This window comes from Lepus europaeus, chromosome 7 (genome assembly GCF_033115175.1).
Source record: "Lepus europaeus isolate LE1 chromosome 7, mLepTim1.pri, whole genome shotgun sequence".
Lineage (NCBI taxonomy): Eukaryota > Metazoa > Chordata > Mammalia > Lagomorpha > Leporidae > Lepus > Lepus europaeus.
The window spans coordinates 82,605,373-82,621,129 of NC_084833.1; the positions used below are offsets into that span (position 1 = coordinate 82,605,373).

Genomic DNA, 15,757 nt, shown 5'->3' on the forward strand with positions numbered 1-15,757 from the left:
TTCTAACTTATCAGAACCATAAATTATCTCAATCCTGCCATATGATTCCACTTGAAGGAGAAATAAGCATGTGACAAGAAAACATTTGTTATAAAAGATCGCCTAAGAGAAAACAACTCTAGGTCTAGTCTTGATGGGTCACCATCTCTACTCTGCAGAGCTATGATGAGCCCTGGTGACTCTGGCCCAGCAGGATGGTGATCAATTAAGTTCATTATTCTATAATAAGGCAAGGACCTTTGACAGGCAGTATAGAACATTTTTCAAACAAGAGACTCATTCATTTATTTAACAAACATTTATTGTGCACTGAACTCTGTTTCAGGGCTTTTCAGGAGCTGAAGTTTCCTTCAGAAGAAGGAAGTTCTTGAGCTGAGGCCAAAGATGGAGTCCATCAGGTAGACAAGCAGGAAGGAAGTGAATTCCAGGCTGGGGTTGGGGGTGGGGGGGAACTCCAGAGCCTGTGTTGAAACTGTGCGTGGTTTGCAGGCTTACAAGGAGCTCCTCATGGTGGAGTATAGAGTCGGGAGAGGTGTGTGAAGTGGTGCAGCTATACGGGTTCTCAGGAACTGGTTGAAGGAGGGCCTTTTATTCTACAAAGAAGTTTAACGGTGTGGGTCATGATCAGATTTGTGTAATAGAGCACTTGTGGGGGCAGAGTGGAGACCAGCAAAGATGTGAGATAATGACTGTCTCAAGTGCGGGCTGTTGTGGTGAACAGGAAAGGTGCTAGGATTGTCTAAGGAGGCAGTGATGGTGACTGTGGCCGAAACTGAGAGGGGAGGGTATAGGAGGAATCTGGGCTTCTGGCCCAGGCCCCTGCCTGTGGGATCCAGCAGGAGGAGCACATGCAGAGCTTGAGATGTGAATCAGGGTGACCTCAACCCCAAAGCCACCCTTTCATAACCAAAGACCTACAGTCTCTGCTGATGGAATAACTCAAGGCCAACCGACCCAAATGTAACATGGAAGTACCACTTCCCATTTCTTTCTAAGGAGCAAAAATGGAGCCCATTTACCTTTTCTTTCTTTTTAATTGTACAAACTATCCCTGACTGTATGCTTGTTGGAATTCAAGTAACATAATTTACATTTGTTAGGCTTGTTGGGTAAGCAGTTCTCAATCTTTCAAACTCAAGGCTTCTTGATACTCTTAAACATTATGGAAGACTCCAAAGAGCTTTAGTTTACATGGATTATAACTACTGATATTGATCATATTAAAAATGAAAACTGATAAGTTTAAAAAATACTTAGTTCATCTTAAGAATAGTAAATGTTAACATAAAACATATTAAATATTAACATTAAATATCATGCATTCTAAAATGAAAGATATTTTTCCAAAAATGTATTTGGTGAGAAGAGTGGTATATTTATGCAATTTTGCAACACGTTCAATGTCAGTTTCATTATTCTCCTGTCTTCTTCTGCCATCAAACCCTGTGATATCACAGGTCATATAGTGCCTGGAAAGTGGAAATGTTATGTTCTTGACAGTATGAGAGTGACAAGAGCAAATATTAGCTTGGCGTGTCTTTGCAAAAACAGTTTTAACCTCACAGATTCCTCTGGAAGGATCTTGGGGACCTCCAGGGCTCCTGGACTATACTTTGAGAATCACTGAAATAGTCCCATTAGGGCAGTACTGTGGTCACAGCATAAGTGGGTTTAGGTGAGAGGAAGGACAGACTCAAGTGAGATAGCCGTGTGTGGCCACCTGGGTTCTTGCTAAATGCAGCTGCAAGTCAGGCAACTCTCTGTGCCTCAATCACTCTCTCTCTGAAATGATGGGTCAGACTAGCACATTGCCAACTACTATTTCTGCTCTACAACTCTGCATTTGTGAGTCTCAGTACATATTTTTTGAATGTATGAATAAATGAATGAAGAATACGTGTTGTTGAAGGGACTTTTGCATAGAGTGGAAAGCTGGACCAGAATTCAGGGGTCACCTATACATGGGCCTGCAGGCCAGGAGTCTGAACAGATGTAGTGGACAGTAGGGCAGTGAGGAGTGGTGGGGTGTTTGATGAACTGGCGGACCATATCCTCCTTAAAGGAAACCACATTCCGATTTTATTATATACTATGTTAGGCCAGCAATGCAGGCTGGAGTTGGCAGGTTGGCTACGGATGGAGACTTCTGAACTAGATGGTCGCCTGACTTCCTTCTGACTCAAAGCAGAGTCTTTGTGAAGCCTTCTGCTGGAAGACCAGGCGGCTCCTGCTCTCTATTCCTCCTACCCGTCTGAATCTGTTCATGGGAAAGAATCTAATAAACTCATTTGATGAAGGTAACCGCAAGCTGTGAGATGAATACTGTGAGACATTTGCATTTTTACGGGGTTAATCTGAAGCAAAAATAAGAACATTTCCTCTGATTGTGGAACTCAGAATGAGTGATCAGGCCAGAGCAGGGAGTTCTTGGCTGTGCGCCAGGATCCATGCCACATGTGTCTGCCTGCCCAAACCTGGGTGCTGGAGCTGCACCTATAAAACCTTTCTCTATACAATGGCTGGCTGCTTTGATCGTAAATGTGTTTCTCCTGGGAATCCATACCCCAGGGAGGTCTCAGATAAAGCAGCTACTACCTGGAGCCAGGGCCCTCTTTTCTAACAGGAACCCACTTTCTGCAGCTACCACACCCAGAAATGTGCTACAGTTAATCAGCATCTTTGATGTCATACAATAGGCTTTCTTGAGGAACCGTATTTCTTGGGTACGCTTTTTAGAAAGTACTGGGGTGAGCAGCCTGGTACCTTCCACAAAAATAAGTTGGAAGTCATAGAGTGCTTCCCCAGTGCTCTGCACAGATCCTCTGACTTCAGTTGGCCTGGGTCACCTTTGATGTACTCAGGAAAGCCCTAGTAAGCCATTACTGAGGCTGAGAAGAGTGGAGAGAAGAGAGAGTGGCTCTTCCATATCCCAGTGAAGGGGATCCGGAATCTGGATTCGCCTTCAACCAAACAATCCTAGATATTGTTCTGTTTTTCCTGATGGCTTCACACAGAAAGTACCCTGAAACCCATAGACCTCAGACAAGGGAAATCCCTTTATCTTTAGGCCTTCTTCTCTGGTCGCTAGTTATGATGGAAATTGGAGCTTTTTCCACTGGCATAAATCAATGCTGTTACAAAGCAAGATCGTTACAAAACAAGCTTCAATGTACAAGGAGGACCCACTTACATAAAATATTGGATGGACACACAAACTTCTAGACCCAACAGAAGGATCCTGAGAGTTCTGTTGCCATGGAAGTGGACTTTTTACTGACTGCTCAGGTTGTCCTGTTAACTACCTGACTTCTGTATGTCTGAACTGATAACACAAAAGGAAGTTTCAAGACCTTTTGGTGAATTGTTTAGATGCCATGATCACATACCATGTACCAAAGTTATAACTCAGCTGGTAGGAGGGTGGCAGGGTGTGTTTTAGGAAAGAGATAGTGAAGGGTAACCCCGTCCTATGGATGAATGAATGAACACCTGACCCTTTAGTCACGGAAAGAGGCAGGGGATGGGTCTCTGGAAACTTTCTAGCTCTTCTCTCTAGTTTTTTTCCTTGAATGAAAAACACAAAATATGGCCTCAAGGGTCTTGAAGTGTTGCCCATGAGATTTGCTATGGGAAAACTCTATGTCTGGACAACAGAGGCCAGATGGTGTCCTGCCTCCAAAAGCCCAAGCACTTGAGCTAGGAAGAGAGCTGGATGCCTGAATCCAGTGTTGTCCTTAGACATGGGTAATAGGGCTCCTGTGCAGAGCCACAGCCCTCAGGCAGTCCCTTGTTTGTAGTGCCTTCCTCAAAGGTGGTTCCTTTCTGGGAACTATCTGGGCCTAGCAGTGCCATCTTGGCCAGTGACTCTGAGCCCAGACAGGAACCGGCAGGGCCTTGGCCTCCAGTCCCAGTTTTCCCTTCAGGAAAACTCTCTAACGTTCTAGCTCGGGTGTGGGGTTGACCAGATACCCCACAACTAAGGCACTGGTATTACCAGGTTGTGCTAAGGTCATCTAGCCAGCTCTAGTTCCAGGAAAGTGGCTGTTTGGGTAGATGGTTCCTGCTGGCAGGCATGACATTTGTTCACTGTGTAATACTGAGCTCCCAGAATGGTGCTGCTTCTCAGCCTGTTTATATAGGCTCCCGTCCTGCCCGTGTTCACCCTAGGGGTAATTTCGCTGGAACTCATCCAGATCCACGTGTGAAATAGCACTGGGAGCTTGCATCACCTTGCTGGGCTGTGTTGGTTTGGGTAGAAGGAGGGAAGACAGGAGAGAGTGAACAGGAGTCAAGTCTGCTCTCTCTTCACTGTACCCGTGCTTGGAGGCTGGCTCTTAAGAGTTGTAGGCACCAAGGTTGGCCTCTGGCATGTGAGGCATCACCAGGCAACTCTACAGGGAGGAACAAGTCTGAAAGTGGAAGTTCCTACTGGACAGGGATGTGGCCCATTAACTTTCCTCCTTGAACTCAACCAAAGTATCTGTCAGGCCCATCATGGGCGATGATCACGGTGGGTGGAGTTTCCAGGCATGAGGCTCCTATGTGCTTTATTGTATCCTATAAAATATTAGTGTGCTTCAGCACAAGCTGCTGAGCCACCGCCCGGAACACCTCAGACACCTGCACATGCAGTGAGTTTCTCCCCATACTGTTCTGCTTGGGCGTAACTTGAACTTCACTGGTCTCATCACAATATTTAATGAATACATAAAATTTGTTTATTGTGTGTAATCTGCTTCTTTAACTACCATGTAAGCTCTTTGAGAACAGGGTCATGCTTGTCTCTTTCTTAGTAGACTACAGCAGTATCTCCCACTAGTCAGAGAATCAGTAAGTACCTTCAAATGGTTGAATGAGTGATTTCATCATAGGACTTTCATTTTTTTGGAGTATTTGCTCATCTGTATTCCACCTTTTGTTCCTTTGAAATACTTAGGTGTTGACAGCAGGCATTTAGTGCAGCAATAAAGCTGTTCCTTGGAACGTTTGAATCCTGAATCAGTGGAGTGCCGGGGTTCAAGTCGCAGCTCTGTTCTCCATCCCACCTCCTGTTAATGCTCACGCTGGGGGCAGTAGGTGATAGCCCAAGTAGTTGGGTCTCTTCCATCCACATAGGAGATCTGGATTGAATTCTAGGCTCCTGGTTTTAGCCTGGTCCAACCCCAGCTGGTGTGGGCATTTGGGGAGTGAATTAGCAGATGGGAGACCTGACACTTTCTATCTCTCTGTCCCTATATCTGTATTTCAAACAAAGAAGTACATTTTAAAATCCTTTTTGTTTAAGGAAACCTCTTGTTTAAAAATTTATTTATTTATTGAAAGGCTGATACACAAAGAGAGAAGGAGAGAGAGTTAGAGATCTTCCATCTGCTGGTTTATTCCCCAAATGGCCACAATGGCTGGGGTTGGGCCAGGCCAAAGCCAGGAGCCCAGAGCTTCTTCCTGATCTCCCAAATGGGTGGCAGGGCTCCAGACACTTGGGTCATCTTCCATTGCTTTCCCAGGCACATTAGCAGGAAGCTGGATCAGAAGTAAAGCAACAGGGCTTCAAATTGGTGCCTGTATGGGATGCCGGCACTGCAGGTGGCTGAGACAACCTTTGTGATAGTCAAGGATTTTTGTTTCAAAACAATGCATGCAATCTTCCTCATAATTACCTTTAAAAATCCATCCTTGCCTTAATCTCCATGAATATGCTTGGGACCCTTTACAGCATACATAGCTTGATTTTGTAAATTCATCTATCATGTATCAGAAATTGGGGACACAGAGATGGACCAGGCTGAATGGTTGTCTGTGAGGAACCTGTGTGGAGTGTGTGTGTGTGTGTAGGAGGGCAGACAAGTAAACAGGTAATTACTGTGCTGTGGTGAATGTCATGGTCAAGGTGTGTATGGCACTGATGGGAACACAGGTGAAGGGTATACTGGGTGCCACAATGATGACTTAAGCATGCGCTGTGAGTTCAGAAGAGGCACTCAGTCCTAGCCATCAGATCGATGTCAGCCTTGAAAGTCAAGTGCAGGCCGGCGCCGCGGCTCACTAGGCTAATCCTCCGCCTTGCGGCGCCGGCACACCGGGTTCTAGTCCCAGTCGGGGCACCGATCCTGTCCCGGTTGCCCCTCTTCCAGGCCAGCTCTCTGCTGTGGCCAGGGAGTGCAGTGGAGGATGGCCCAAGTGCTTGGGCCCTGCACCCCATGGGAGACCAGGAGAAGCACCTGGCTCCTGCCATCGGATCAGCGCGGTGCGCCGGCCGTACTGCGCCAGCCGCAGCAGCCATTGGAGGGTGAACCAACGGCAAAAGGAAGACCTTTCTCTCTGTCTCTTTCTCACTGTTCACTCTGCCTGTCAAAAAAAAAAAAAAAAAAAAAGAAAGTCAAGTGCAGGCCATCCGCCCCTATCCTGAAGGCCATGGGAAGCCTCTGAAACACCTCAACCAGTGGAGAGACCTGGTCACTTGCATCCATGACAGCAGTTAGGAAACTGCAGGGCTCTGGGTAGAAAACAATGATGTGCCAACAAGGACCAAAGGGTCCTAATGAGGTTGGAGAGGCAAGATCTACTGTGGCAGGGCAATGAGGGGGCTGGGCTGTTGGAGCTGGTGGTCAGAGCATGTGATATCATGAGTTTTGAGGAGTATTGGATGCATCCTCAAAACATGCAAAAAGTTGGGGCAAGAGTTTGGTGCAGTGATACACCTCCCACCTGGGACCTCCACATCACAGTGTATGGGTTCAGGTTCTGGCTGAGTTCCCAATTCCAGCTCCCTGTTAATGTGTATCCTCGGAAGCAACAGAAGATGGCTTAAGTAGTTGGGCCCCTACCACCCACATGGGAGATCTATATTGAGTTCTGGGCTCCTGCTTTCGGTAGTTGTGAGCATTTGGGGATATCAGTGAATAGAAGATTTCTTTCTTTCTGCCTGTCTGGATCATTTGTTCATTCATTCATTCTCTTTCTCTCATTCACTCATTCTCTCTCTCTCTGCCTTTCAAATAAATAAATAAATAATTATAAAAGGTAAAACATTTAAAGAATAGGACAGCCAATTTTGCCACTTTTTACTTATTTAAAATTATACCTCAGGGAATGCAGCAGGGTTAGCAGGTTAAACCTCCACTTGCAATACCAGCATCCCAAATGGGCAGTTCAAGTCCTGGCTGCTTCACTTCTGGTCCAGTTCCCCACAAATGTGCTTGGGAGAGCAGTGGAGGATGGCTTAAGTGGAGGATGCACCCATGTGAGAGACCCAGAAGAAGCTCCAGGCTCTTGACTTCGGCCTGGTCCAGTTCCAGCCATTTTGGCCATTTGGGGAGGGACCCAGTAGATAGAAACTCTCTCTCTCTCTCTCTCTCTCTCTCTCTCTTTCTGTGTCTCTCCTCCTCTCTATATAACTCTGCTTTCAAATAAATTTAAAAAATTTTAAATTGCAAATCAGCTAAGACTATCTAGAATATTACTTTTCTACACTGGATTCTCCTACTGAAAGTTGTGTTTGAATATCCTGTGCTATATTTCAGAGAAACATGATTTGACCCACGATTGTCTTTTTCTTGTTTTAACACCTGATACCAAATTCACTGGACAGTGAGGAATTCGTGAGTGAGTACATGGGATGGACTCCCTCAGGTAGCAGGTGCTTGACACCTGGTGAGTTTCTCTGCTTGAATTATGTCTGAGAAGAGTACAGTGGAGTTGAAAGTATTTGCTAGCATTATCACTCACAGATATTGCCAGTAACAGCCTGTATTTAACTGTGATTTTTAGAAGAGTCTCATTAGGCGCAATTCATTCTCTCATACCAGATATTCTCTTGTCTTTATATCTTATAGAGTTCTAATGGCCTTTGAGTAGCATTTGTATTGTCCCATGTAGGGAAGAATTTAAGAGAATTTTCCAGGAACCATATTTCATTGCTTTTAGGAAACCCTTTCCTCAATTCTTGGGTAGCCAAGTACTAACAATACTTAGTATCAGGTTCTCTGCTACCAATGAGTTTTCTTGACCTGGTCTATCCTCCCGCGAGTATAGTTTTGAACCAGAGTTAGGTGATATCTCCCCAGTGTTTGCATGATATGCATACTGTATTCTGGGCAGGAAAGTTAACCGCTTTGTCTATTTGATCTGTATCATTTATATTTCTTGTTCCTCTTGTCTAAAAGAATAATGAAGCTTTTGATAGGCCTCAAACAGTCTGCTTCTCTGGGGGTATAAACAAAAAGTGATTTAGTCTGGAACATTTTCAAATTCCAAAACTCCTGACTCTCTACTTCTTTTGAGGCCATGCTCAGGACCACCCTGTGAGTTCTTTGACAAAAGAATGAATCAAGGGGCCAATGCTGTGGCATAGTGGGTTAAGCCTCTGCCTGTGGCATTGGCATCACATGATTCAAGTCCTGGCTGTTCCTCTTCCAATCCAGCTCTCTGCTGTGGCCTGGGAAAACAGTAGAAGATGACCCAAGTGCTTGGGCCCCTGCATCCACATGGGAGACCCAAAAGAAGCTCTTGGCTCCTGGCTCTGGATAGGCTCAGTCCTGGCCATTGCAGCCATTTGTGGAGTGAACCAGGGGATGGAAGACTTTTTTCTCTGTCTCTCCCTCTCTCTGTCTGTAACTCTACCTCTCAAATAAATAAATAATTTTTTTTTAAAAAGAACAAATCAATAAATCAAAGATGTTAAGAGTGTGGCTATACCTAAACAGCACTCTGGCCTCAGAATCAGACCTTAAGGCATTCATATCTGGCCAAAAAGCCCATGAGAACATTTCAGGCATAGAAAGCCAAGACACTATGGCAAAAAATGACCTACATGAAAGATCTCTGTGAATGAGATCCCAGTGGAAAGAGCGGCCCATCAAAGAAGGAGGTACCTTTCTCTGAAGGGAGGAGAGAACTTCCACTTTGACTATGACCTTATCTAAATAAGATCAGAGCTGGCGAACTCAAGAGGCTTCCATAGCCTTGGCAGCTCATGACAAGAGCCTTGGGTGATCACTGACATCATAAACAAGAGTGTCAAACTGTTAAATCAACAACAGGAGTCACTGTGCACTTGCTCCCCATGTAGGACCTCTGTCCTTAATGTGTTGTGCTATGCGAACTAACAGTAAAACTACTACTCAAACAGTACGCTATACTTTGTGTGTCTGTGTAGGTACAGTGTGTTGAAATTTTTACTTAGTATATACCAAGTTGATCTTCTGTATATAAAGATAATTAAAAATGAATCTTAATGAGGAATGGGATGCGAGAGGGAGTGGGAGGTGGGATGGTTTGGAGGTGGGAGGGCGGGCGGGCATGGGGAAAAGATCTGGTATAATCCAAGAGTTGTACTTATGAAATTTATATTTATTAAATAAAAGCTTTCTATAAAAAAAGAGTGTGGCTATGAAACATAATGCTCAGTGTATATTTTATTAAGATGTATGTTAATTTAAAACCTGTGCTATAGGATATCCGTGGAGTTCTGCCATTTATAGCCAAAGAACTCTTCTTGGAGACTGCTTGAGGGCACAGCAGACTTTGAGAAAAGGTACTGAAGAGAGAGTAGGAGGGTCGGTAGAAATGGCAGTCTGCCAGCTCGCAGCTGATAGAATCTTTCAGGGGTGTGAATGGGGCTGAAGGACAGTGTGGATGACTGAGCGCTCAGGCTGTGCCTGGGGCTGTGACGAGCCCCTGCAGATGACATCTTTTTCAATCTTCCTAAGGCTCCCTACGTGTCTGTTTTGCAGACTGAGGCTCAGGAGTGGTGAAGAGATTCCTCCATGGTAAATGGTGAGACTCAGGCTGGAATCCAGTCTGTCTTCCCTCCAACTCCAGGGGGTTACTTCCTTCCTGCTGTGGCTGTCGCTGCTGGAGCAGCTGTGTGTGGGGATGGGATTGGCTCTGTTGCAAGGTTGAACGAGGTCTCTTTCCACACGGAGATTCTAGGTCACAGATTAGAGCTCACAGAGGAAGGACACTCCCTTTTTCCTTTCTGACCTGAGGGCTGGCTGCTGGACTCTGTCTTTGTGTGCCTGAAGGGTACTCCTGGGTCATCATTCCCACACATTCTGAGAAGGGAGTGGTGGCCTCAAATTGTAGCTGAACTGGCAGTCAAGTCGCTCAGTTTTCCTGGTGGGACTTGAGAGGATTTGGGGGAGCTGGTGCCTGAGCAGAAGGAGTAGAAGTAGGGTTTTATAGTGCTGTTGTGAACTTTATGATGCGCGCTGATTGTTTCATGTAGCCTCATAAAACGAGTTGGAGGGTGATTACGTCACTCCCTTTGCCTCCCAACAGAGGTGAGCCTTCCTGAGTGCTTGGGATACTTCCTGATGCTCCCCCATATAGGCCAGCCCCCTTTTCAGATTTTAATATGTTCCTGTAATAGGTGTGGAGAAGAAAAGAAAAAAAAAAAAAGAAAAAGCAGGGGTGGGAGAAACCTGTCAGCCCAAGTTGTACCACCATTCTCAGAAGAGATGAGTGACTAACGTCCTAACAGAGCAGCAAAACTTAGAGGAACAGGTCTGCTTGGCTTGGGCAGTACATAAATAATCCAGTTTCACATCTTGCGGATGGCTGGCAGGAGTTTGTTGTCATTGCAACTCTCCCATAGGGATTGCTCTGCTTGCACAAGTGGTAAGTCTCTGTCCCAACCCCAGACTACCTCAGGAGGAGGAGCTGGGCCTCATCCATTCCTTATTTATAACCAGCCCTGAGAGAGGAGGAGGGGCCAACAGGGTGTCTCTTGCACCAGCTGCTTGCCCGGGTTACATCCACAAATGCCTCGGAAGCAGCCTGCTGGCTGCATCCTCCTCACATTCCTGTGTCTGTCTGGGCTGGTCGGTGCAGTCACCAGGACATACTACATTGGAATTGTGGAAGAATACTGGAACTATGTTCCCCAAGGGAAGGATGTTATCACGGGCAAAAGTTTCTCAGAAGACAAGTGAGTGAACTTGGGGTCCTCACAGACTCCCAGGTTTGGCTTCTTTTTGACTCTGCATGGGGAGGGTTGTATTGCTTGGGTGGTCATATGGTGGATGAGTTGGTCTGGATCAACTGGAGGGTTTTGCTTCTGCCTGAAGAGACCTACTGTGGGTGAGTCTGTAACCCAGATAAGAAATTCTTAGCTCCATTATTCATTGAGCCATCTATTCCCAGCCTTGTCTGTGAAGGGATGTATACAAGACCAGGTGTTTTGAGAGTGGTTTTTTCTATGAAAGGACCATTTTCACAAGGCAGCATTAGTCACTTTTTTTTGGGGGGGGGACTGTATTAAAAAAAGATAACAATACACTTGGCTAAAAATTTGAACATTTTCAAGAATTCTGCCATATTAATACACATAGTGTTTTCTTAATTTTTATTTTTTGTAAATGGAGATAGATATGCTAAGTTGTGTTTTGGCTTGCTTTTGCAATGTTTAAAAGAAGAGAAAATCACAATCAATTTGGTTGGATTTTTGAGAATTTCCTTGAATCCACTCAGAAATGGCCCCTTCATGGGTGAGAGGTTTGTCCCAGCCTCAGTTCATCACTCCAGGGTAATGTATCCTGAGCCTGTGGCAGAGCAGGGTGACATGCCCTGGATTTTTAATTTTTGCAGAAAATAGCCCTTGTCCACCCCCTCCACTCCGAGGTCCTGTGTCATAAATATCTTACTTGTTCCCTGAATCCCTCTCTGAAGTCACATCTGGTTCTAGAAGCTGTCATATGTATTTTCTTCTTTTGATTCCTAGGACATTTTCCAAAATGCTTTAACACCCACTGGACATTTGCATACCCACTTCCTTTCTGATAGGCATTCAACAACCATGTTCCATTTCCCAGACATGAGCTTAGTCGCTAAAATTTAGGAATGGCTTAGGGTCCGCCAACAAGTCTTTAAGAGCCAGGTGCTGTTGCCTGTAGGAAAGACTCACAATCCAGCTGGTTTGGACACACAGCATGCAGGTATTCTAGCAAAACAAAGGTGGGGTTATTGTGTTTTGTTTGCTAAAGAAAAGATGATGCTGTGGAAGAAAAACTTTTCCTTAAGCTGCCTACCAGGAAACCTAATGTCTTTAGCGCTATTTCCAAAGAAAACTGTTGACTCCTTTCCATCTCACACCTGCAAAGTGAGGGTGCTGGTAGTCTTTACTGTGAAAAATGGGTGTGGGAATGAAAGGGTAGCCTAACTGCCAATCACCTTCTCTAAAAATACAACTGCTACCTCTGAGAGCACTCACTAGAAAATGGTCAGCGTGACCAGCTGCTGGGCGTCAGAATGTTTAATACTCATGCGTTGTGTGGGGTGACTATGGCTTTAAGCTAAACACGATGGTGGGCTGCCTTTCTCTCTGAGTAAAAAGCACTGAAATTCTCTTTCACCTGAAATACTCAGGTTGGTATAGCTGCTGTTGGCCATTTTGAGACTTCCCATTCGCTGCTGCTTTCAGACATTACTATTCTCATTTTACAAACCAGGAACCGAGGCTCTGAGGTTAAATGCTTACTGGAGTTTACAGAGTAAGCTAGCTCTAGTAATGGAGCCTGTATTTCTTTTTACCATACAACCTAGCTTTTTCCAAAGGTGATCCTTTCTCACTGAGTTAAATCCATCTGTGATGAAAGCCAGAGATCCCAGTAATTGAAACTTTTTGAAAATCTTGTTTCCTACTAAAGGAATATTTGGCCTTACTTGTCATTCTTTTCAGAGGGATGTTGAAAACCATCACCAGTTGTCAGTGACCAAAGTGGCTACCTGGGTTCACTGAAACCCAAAGTATCTCAAATAGTCAAATGTGAGGATGCTCTTTCCACAGAGCTTGGTACAGGAAGAAGTTTGGGTTCTCTGTTGACCAACTGAGCTCAAACATGACACTTTGAAGAAAGCCAATAAAATGTAGAAGATGATTATGGTGAAGTAGAAATTAAGGATGATGGAAACTACTTGACATCGGATTGCAGTGAGGAGGTCCCACAAATGCTATTCTTGGGAGCAGCTGCTAGGCTAAGATGTCAGTCTTGGAAAGCCAGGGGCCACAGGTGTTTCCTTTTGGTGTACAAAGGGCCAGTGTTGTGGAGAGTTGAGTCTTGAAATGGGAGCCCAGCTTTGGTTCAAGACCTAGAGGCCTTTATCGGAGAGCAGAGCAGGAAGACTGGTGGCTGTAGCAGGAGCTCAAGGCAAGACCCTAGGAAGTTTGGTTGTAGCCAGCTGATGGCCTCCTTGCAGACCACAGGATGCACGAGCTGGGAGCATGAGGAGGGTGTGGTTGAGGCACATGTGTGGAGTTCAGCATGCGTCCTTTGTGTTGTGTCATTTCCTTGGGAGCAGGAAGGAGCTGTCCCAGGTGAGGTCAGCACACCTCAGCCTCCCGCGGGATGAGTAGACATCACGTCTGAGGACAGTCTGCTGTGTCAGGCATTCAGACTCCGACAGAGGCTGGGTGTTCAGAGCATTCCGAGAGCCAGGTGCCCAGTGTTCCACCATGAGGAGAAAGATCCAGGGACAGGAAGTCAGAGCCCTTTCGGTCCTAGGTCTGCCCAAATTGCTGTGAGATCTTTAGCACTTCACATCATCTCGCTGAATATCACTTCTCTTAATTTGTGTGACAAGGAAGTAGAAATATGATCCCTAAAGTCACTTGAGTATTGTAATTCCAAAGCATCAGAAATATTTTTTGAAACTGAGTAACACAACAAAAGAAAACCATATGTTTTGCCAGTACTTGGAAGAATTTTGCAATGAGTAATGAAAGAAGAGAGATAGTTTGCAAAGTTCAGCCCTAAGAATTAGAGATGGAGGAAACCTGGGACTAATAGTCGGGATATGTGACAATTTTTCAAGTATTCATAATTTTTCCTTATCCATCTTTCTTTACTTAAGAACTATCTCCAATTTCTCACTTCACACATAATTTTCCTACAATTCTGGCTTATTCCTTTATTTTTTTAAAAAAGAGCTTTATTTATATATTTAAAAGGCAAAGCAACAAACAGGGGGAGAAGGAGGGAGAGAGACCAAGTGAGCGAGTGAGAGTGAGCGCTTCCATCCACTGTTTCATTCACGAAATGGTCACAATGGCCAGGTCTGGGCCGGGCCAAAGTCAGGAGCCAAGAACTCTATCCAGGTCTCCCCACATGGGTGGCAGGGACCCATGTATCTGGGCCATCTTCTACTGCCTTTCTAGGCACAGTAACAGGAAGCTGGATTAGAAATGGAGTAGCCAGCCCTCTAATATACAATGCTGGCATAGTGAATGGTAGCTTAACCAGCTGTGCCACAATGCCTGCCTGGCTTATTCTGATCTGTTTCCTTCCTAACTGCTCACAGAGCACACTGGGTCTTTGTCATCCCCTCTGGCCCAGAATTTTCTTCTCTCTGCATTGCTCTCATGGTCTGATGTGCATCAGTTTCCTCTGTGGCTAGAGTAAAAGCAGCATGATAGGGAAACAGGCCCGGCAGCTATTAGATAACCCCTTCCCTCCACGAGATTTGTCCATGAGAACATCCTAGGGAGGACTGAGTACAAGGCTAGGCATTTGGCATCACGGAAGCAGAAACGAATCACTTCGTCAATTTGATTGTTCTGGTTACTTCATCTTTGAATAAGGGGAATGGGCAAACCTTAGGAAAACACGAGGGTAGGTGTCAAAGTTTCGGTGATGTAAAGACAATTGGAAACTAAAATTAGGCAGTGCTAAGAGCATAATCCTAACACACCAGAAGAGGATAGGAAATAAAATTGAAATCGTTTCAGTGAGACTGTGCGGCAGCCAGGTGCTGCAATTGAACTTTCCATCTTGACCATAGGCTTCAAAAATATAATTGAGACTAAAACCACTGGTGTTTCTCAGAAAGCACAGGACTTGGGAGCTAAATTCTAGTTAGAAATATTTTCTCTTGGAAAATACGCTCCCAACCCCTCCTCCTGCTGGCTGGCGTAATGAGGACATCAGGCTCCTTTGATTTGCCTGGGGATGGTGTCAGCATTTTGATTCCTTCATGCCAGTCCTGCTCAGGCTCATAAAGTCCTTAATTAAGGTGCGACTGTGCTTCAGCAGTAAAGCCTGGTGTTTAATGGAACCAGAGTGGGGTCACCTTAGTCGAAGCCATGGTTCTCACCACAGACCTCAGCAGGTATCCCACATACACGCAGTGAGATGCAGTGTTTTGTGGATGCTAACTCATGGGCAACACTGTCTTCCAACATGAGCAGGGCTGATCCCTGCTTAGCCCCACGCTGGGAGGGTCTGTTAGAGGGAGTTTACCTAAGCCCCTCATTGCAGCAGCTCAGGTGACAGCCAGGGGTTCTGAGTACTCCCTAGCAGCAGGCCCCAGGAGGGGAGTGAGGGAGATGTCTCTACTTCTGAAAGGAGGCCTAGTGAAGGGAGGTGAGGGATGGAAGAGCGGCTTCTATGAGCTTTGAAATAAAGGGAAGGATGGCATCTCATTAGTGCTTGGTCACAGACCAATGGAGACTTTCAAATGTCAAGTCCTATCTTAGCATCAAAAATCATGTTTTGGCCCTGGTCCCTTGTTAATCTCTTATAGCTGTTGTTATGCCCTGTGTCAGTAAGTGATTGCTTCAGCTGCCAGTGAACACTGGATTATCTTGACTTAAACCAATGAGGGTTTTTTATCTGCTGTAAAAGAGATCCAGGGATGGGATGTGCAAGGCTAGTGCAACCGGTGGAATGATAGGGTCTCAGGGGCTTTCTGTATTTCTGATGTAACATCCACAGGATGTGGTTTCCTTCCTCAAGGATGTTCACGGTCACAGGGTGGCTGCTGG

General features: G+C 45.4%; 1 protein-coding gene across 1 annotated transcript in view; it reads left to right on the plus strand.

Moving 5' to 3' along the window:
* The first annotated feature begins 10,760 nt into the window (after positions 1–10,760).
* Positions 10,761–15,757, plus strand: part of HEPHL1 (hephaestin like 1) — an 84,515-nt gene continuing 79,518 nt past the window's right edge. Inside the window, exon 1 of the mRNA XM_062198310.1 lies at positions 10,761–10,927. Coding sequence (XP_062054294.1) covers positions 10,761–10,927 — 167 coding nt within the window. The remainder of the gene's footprint in view (positions 10,928–15,757) is intronic.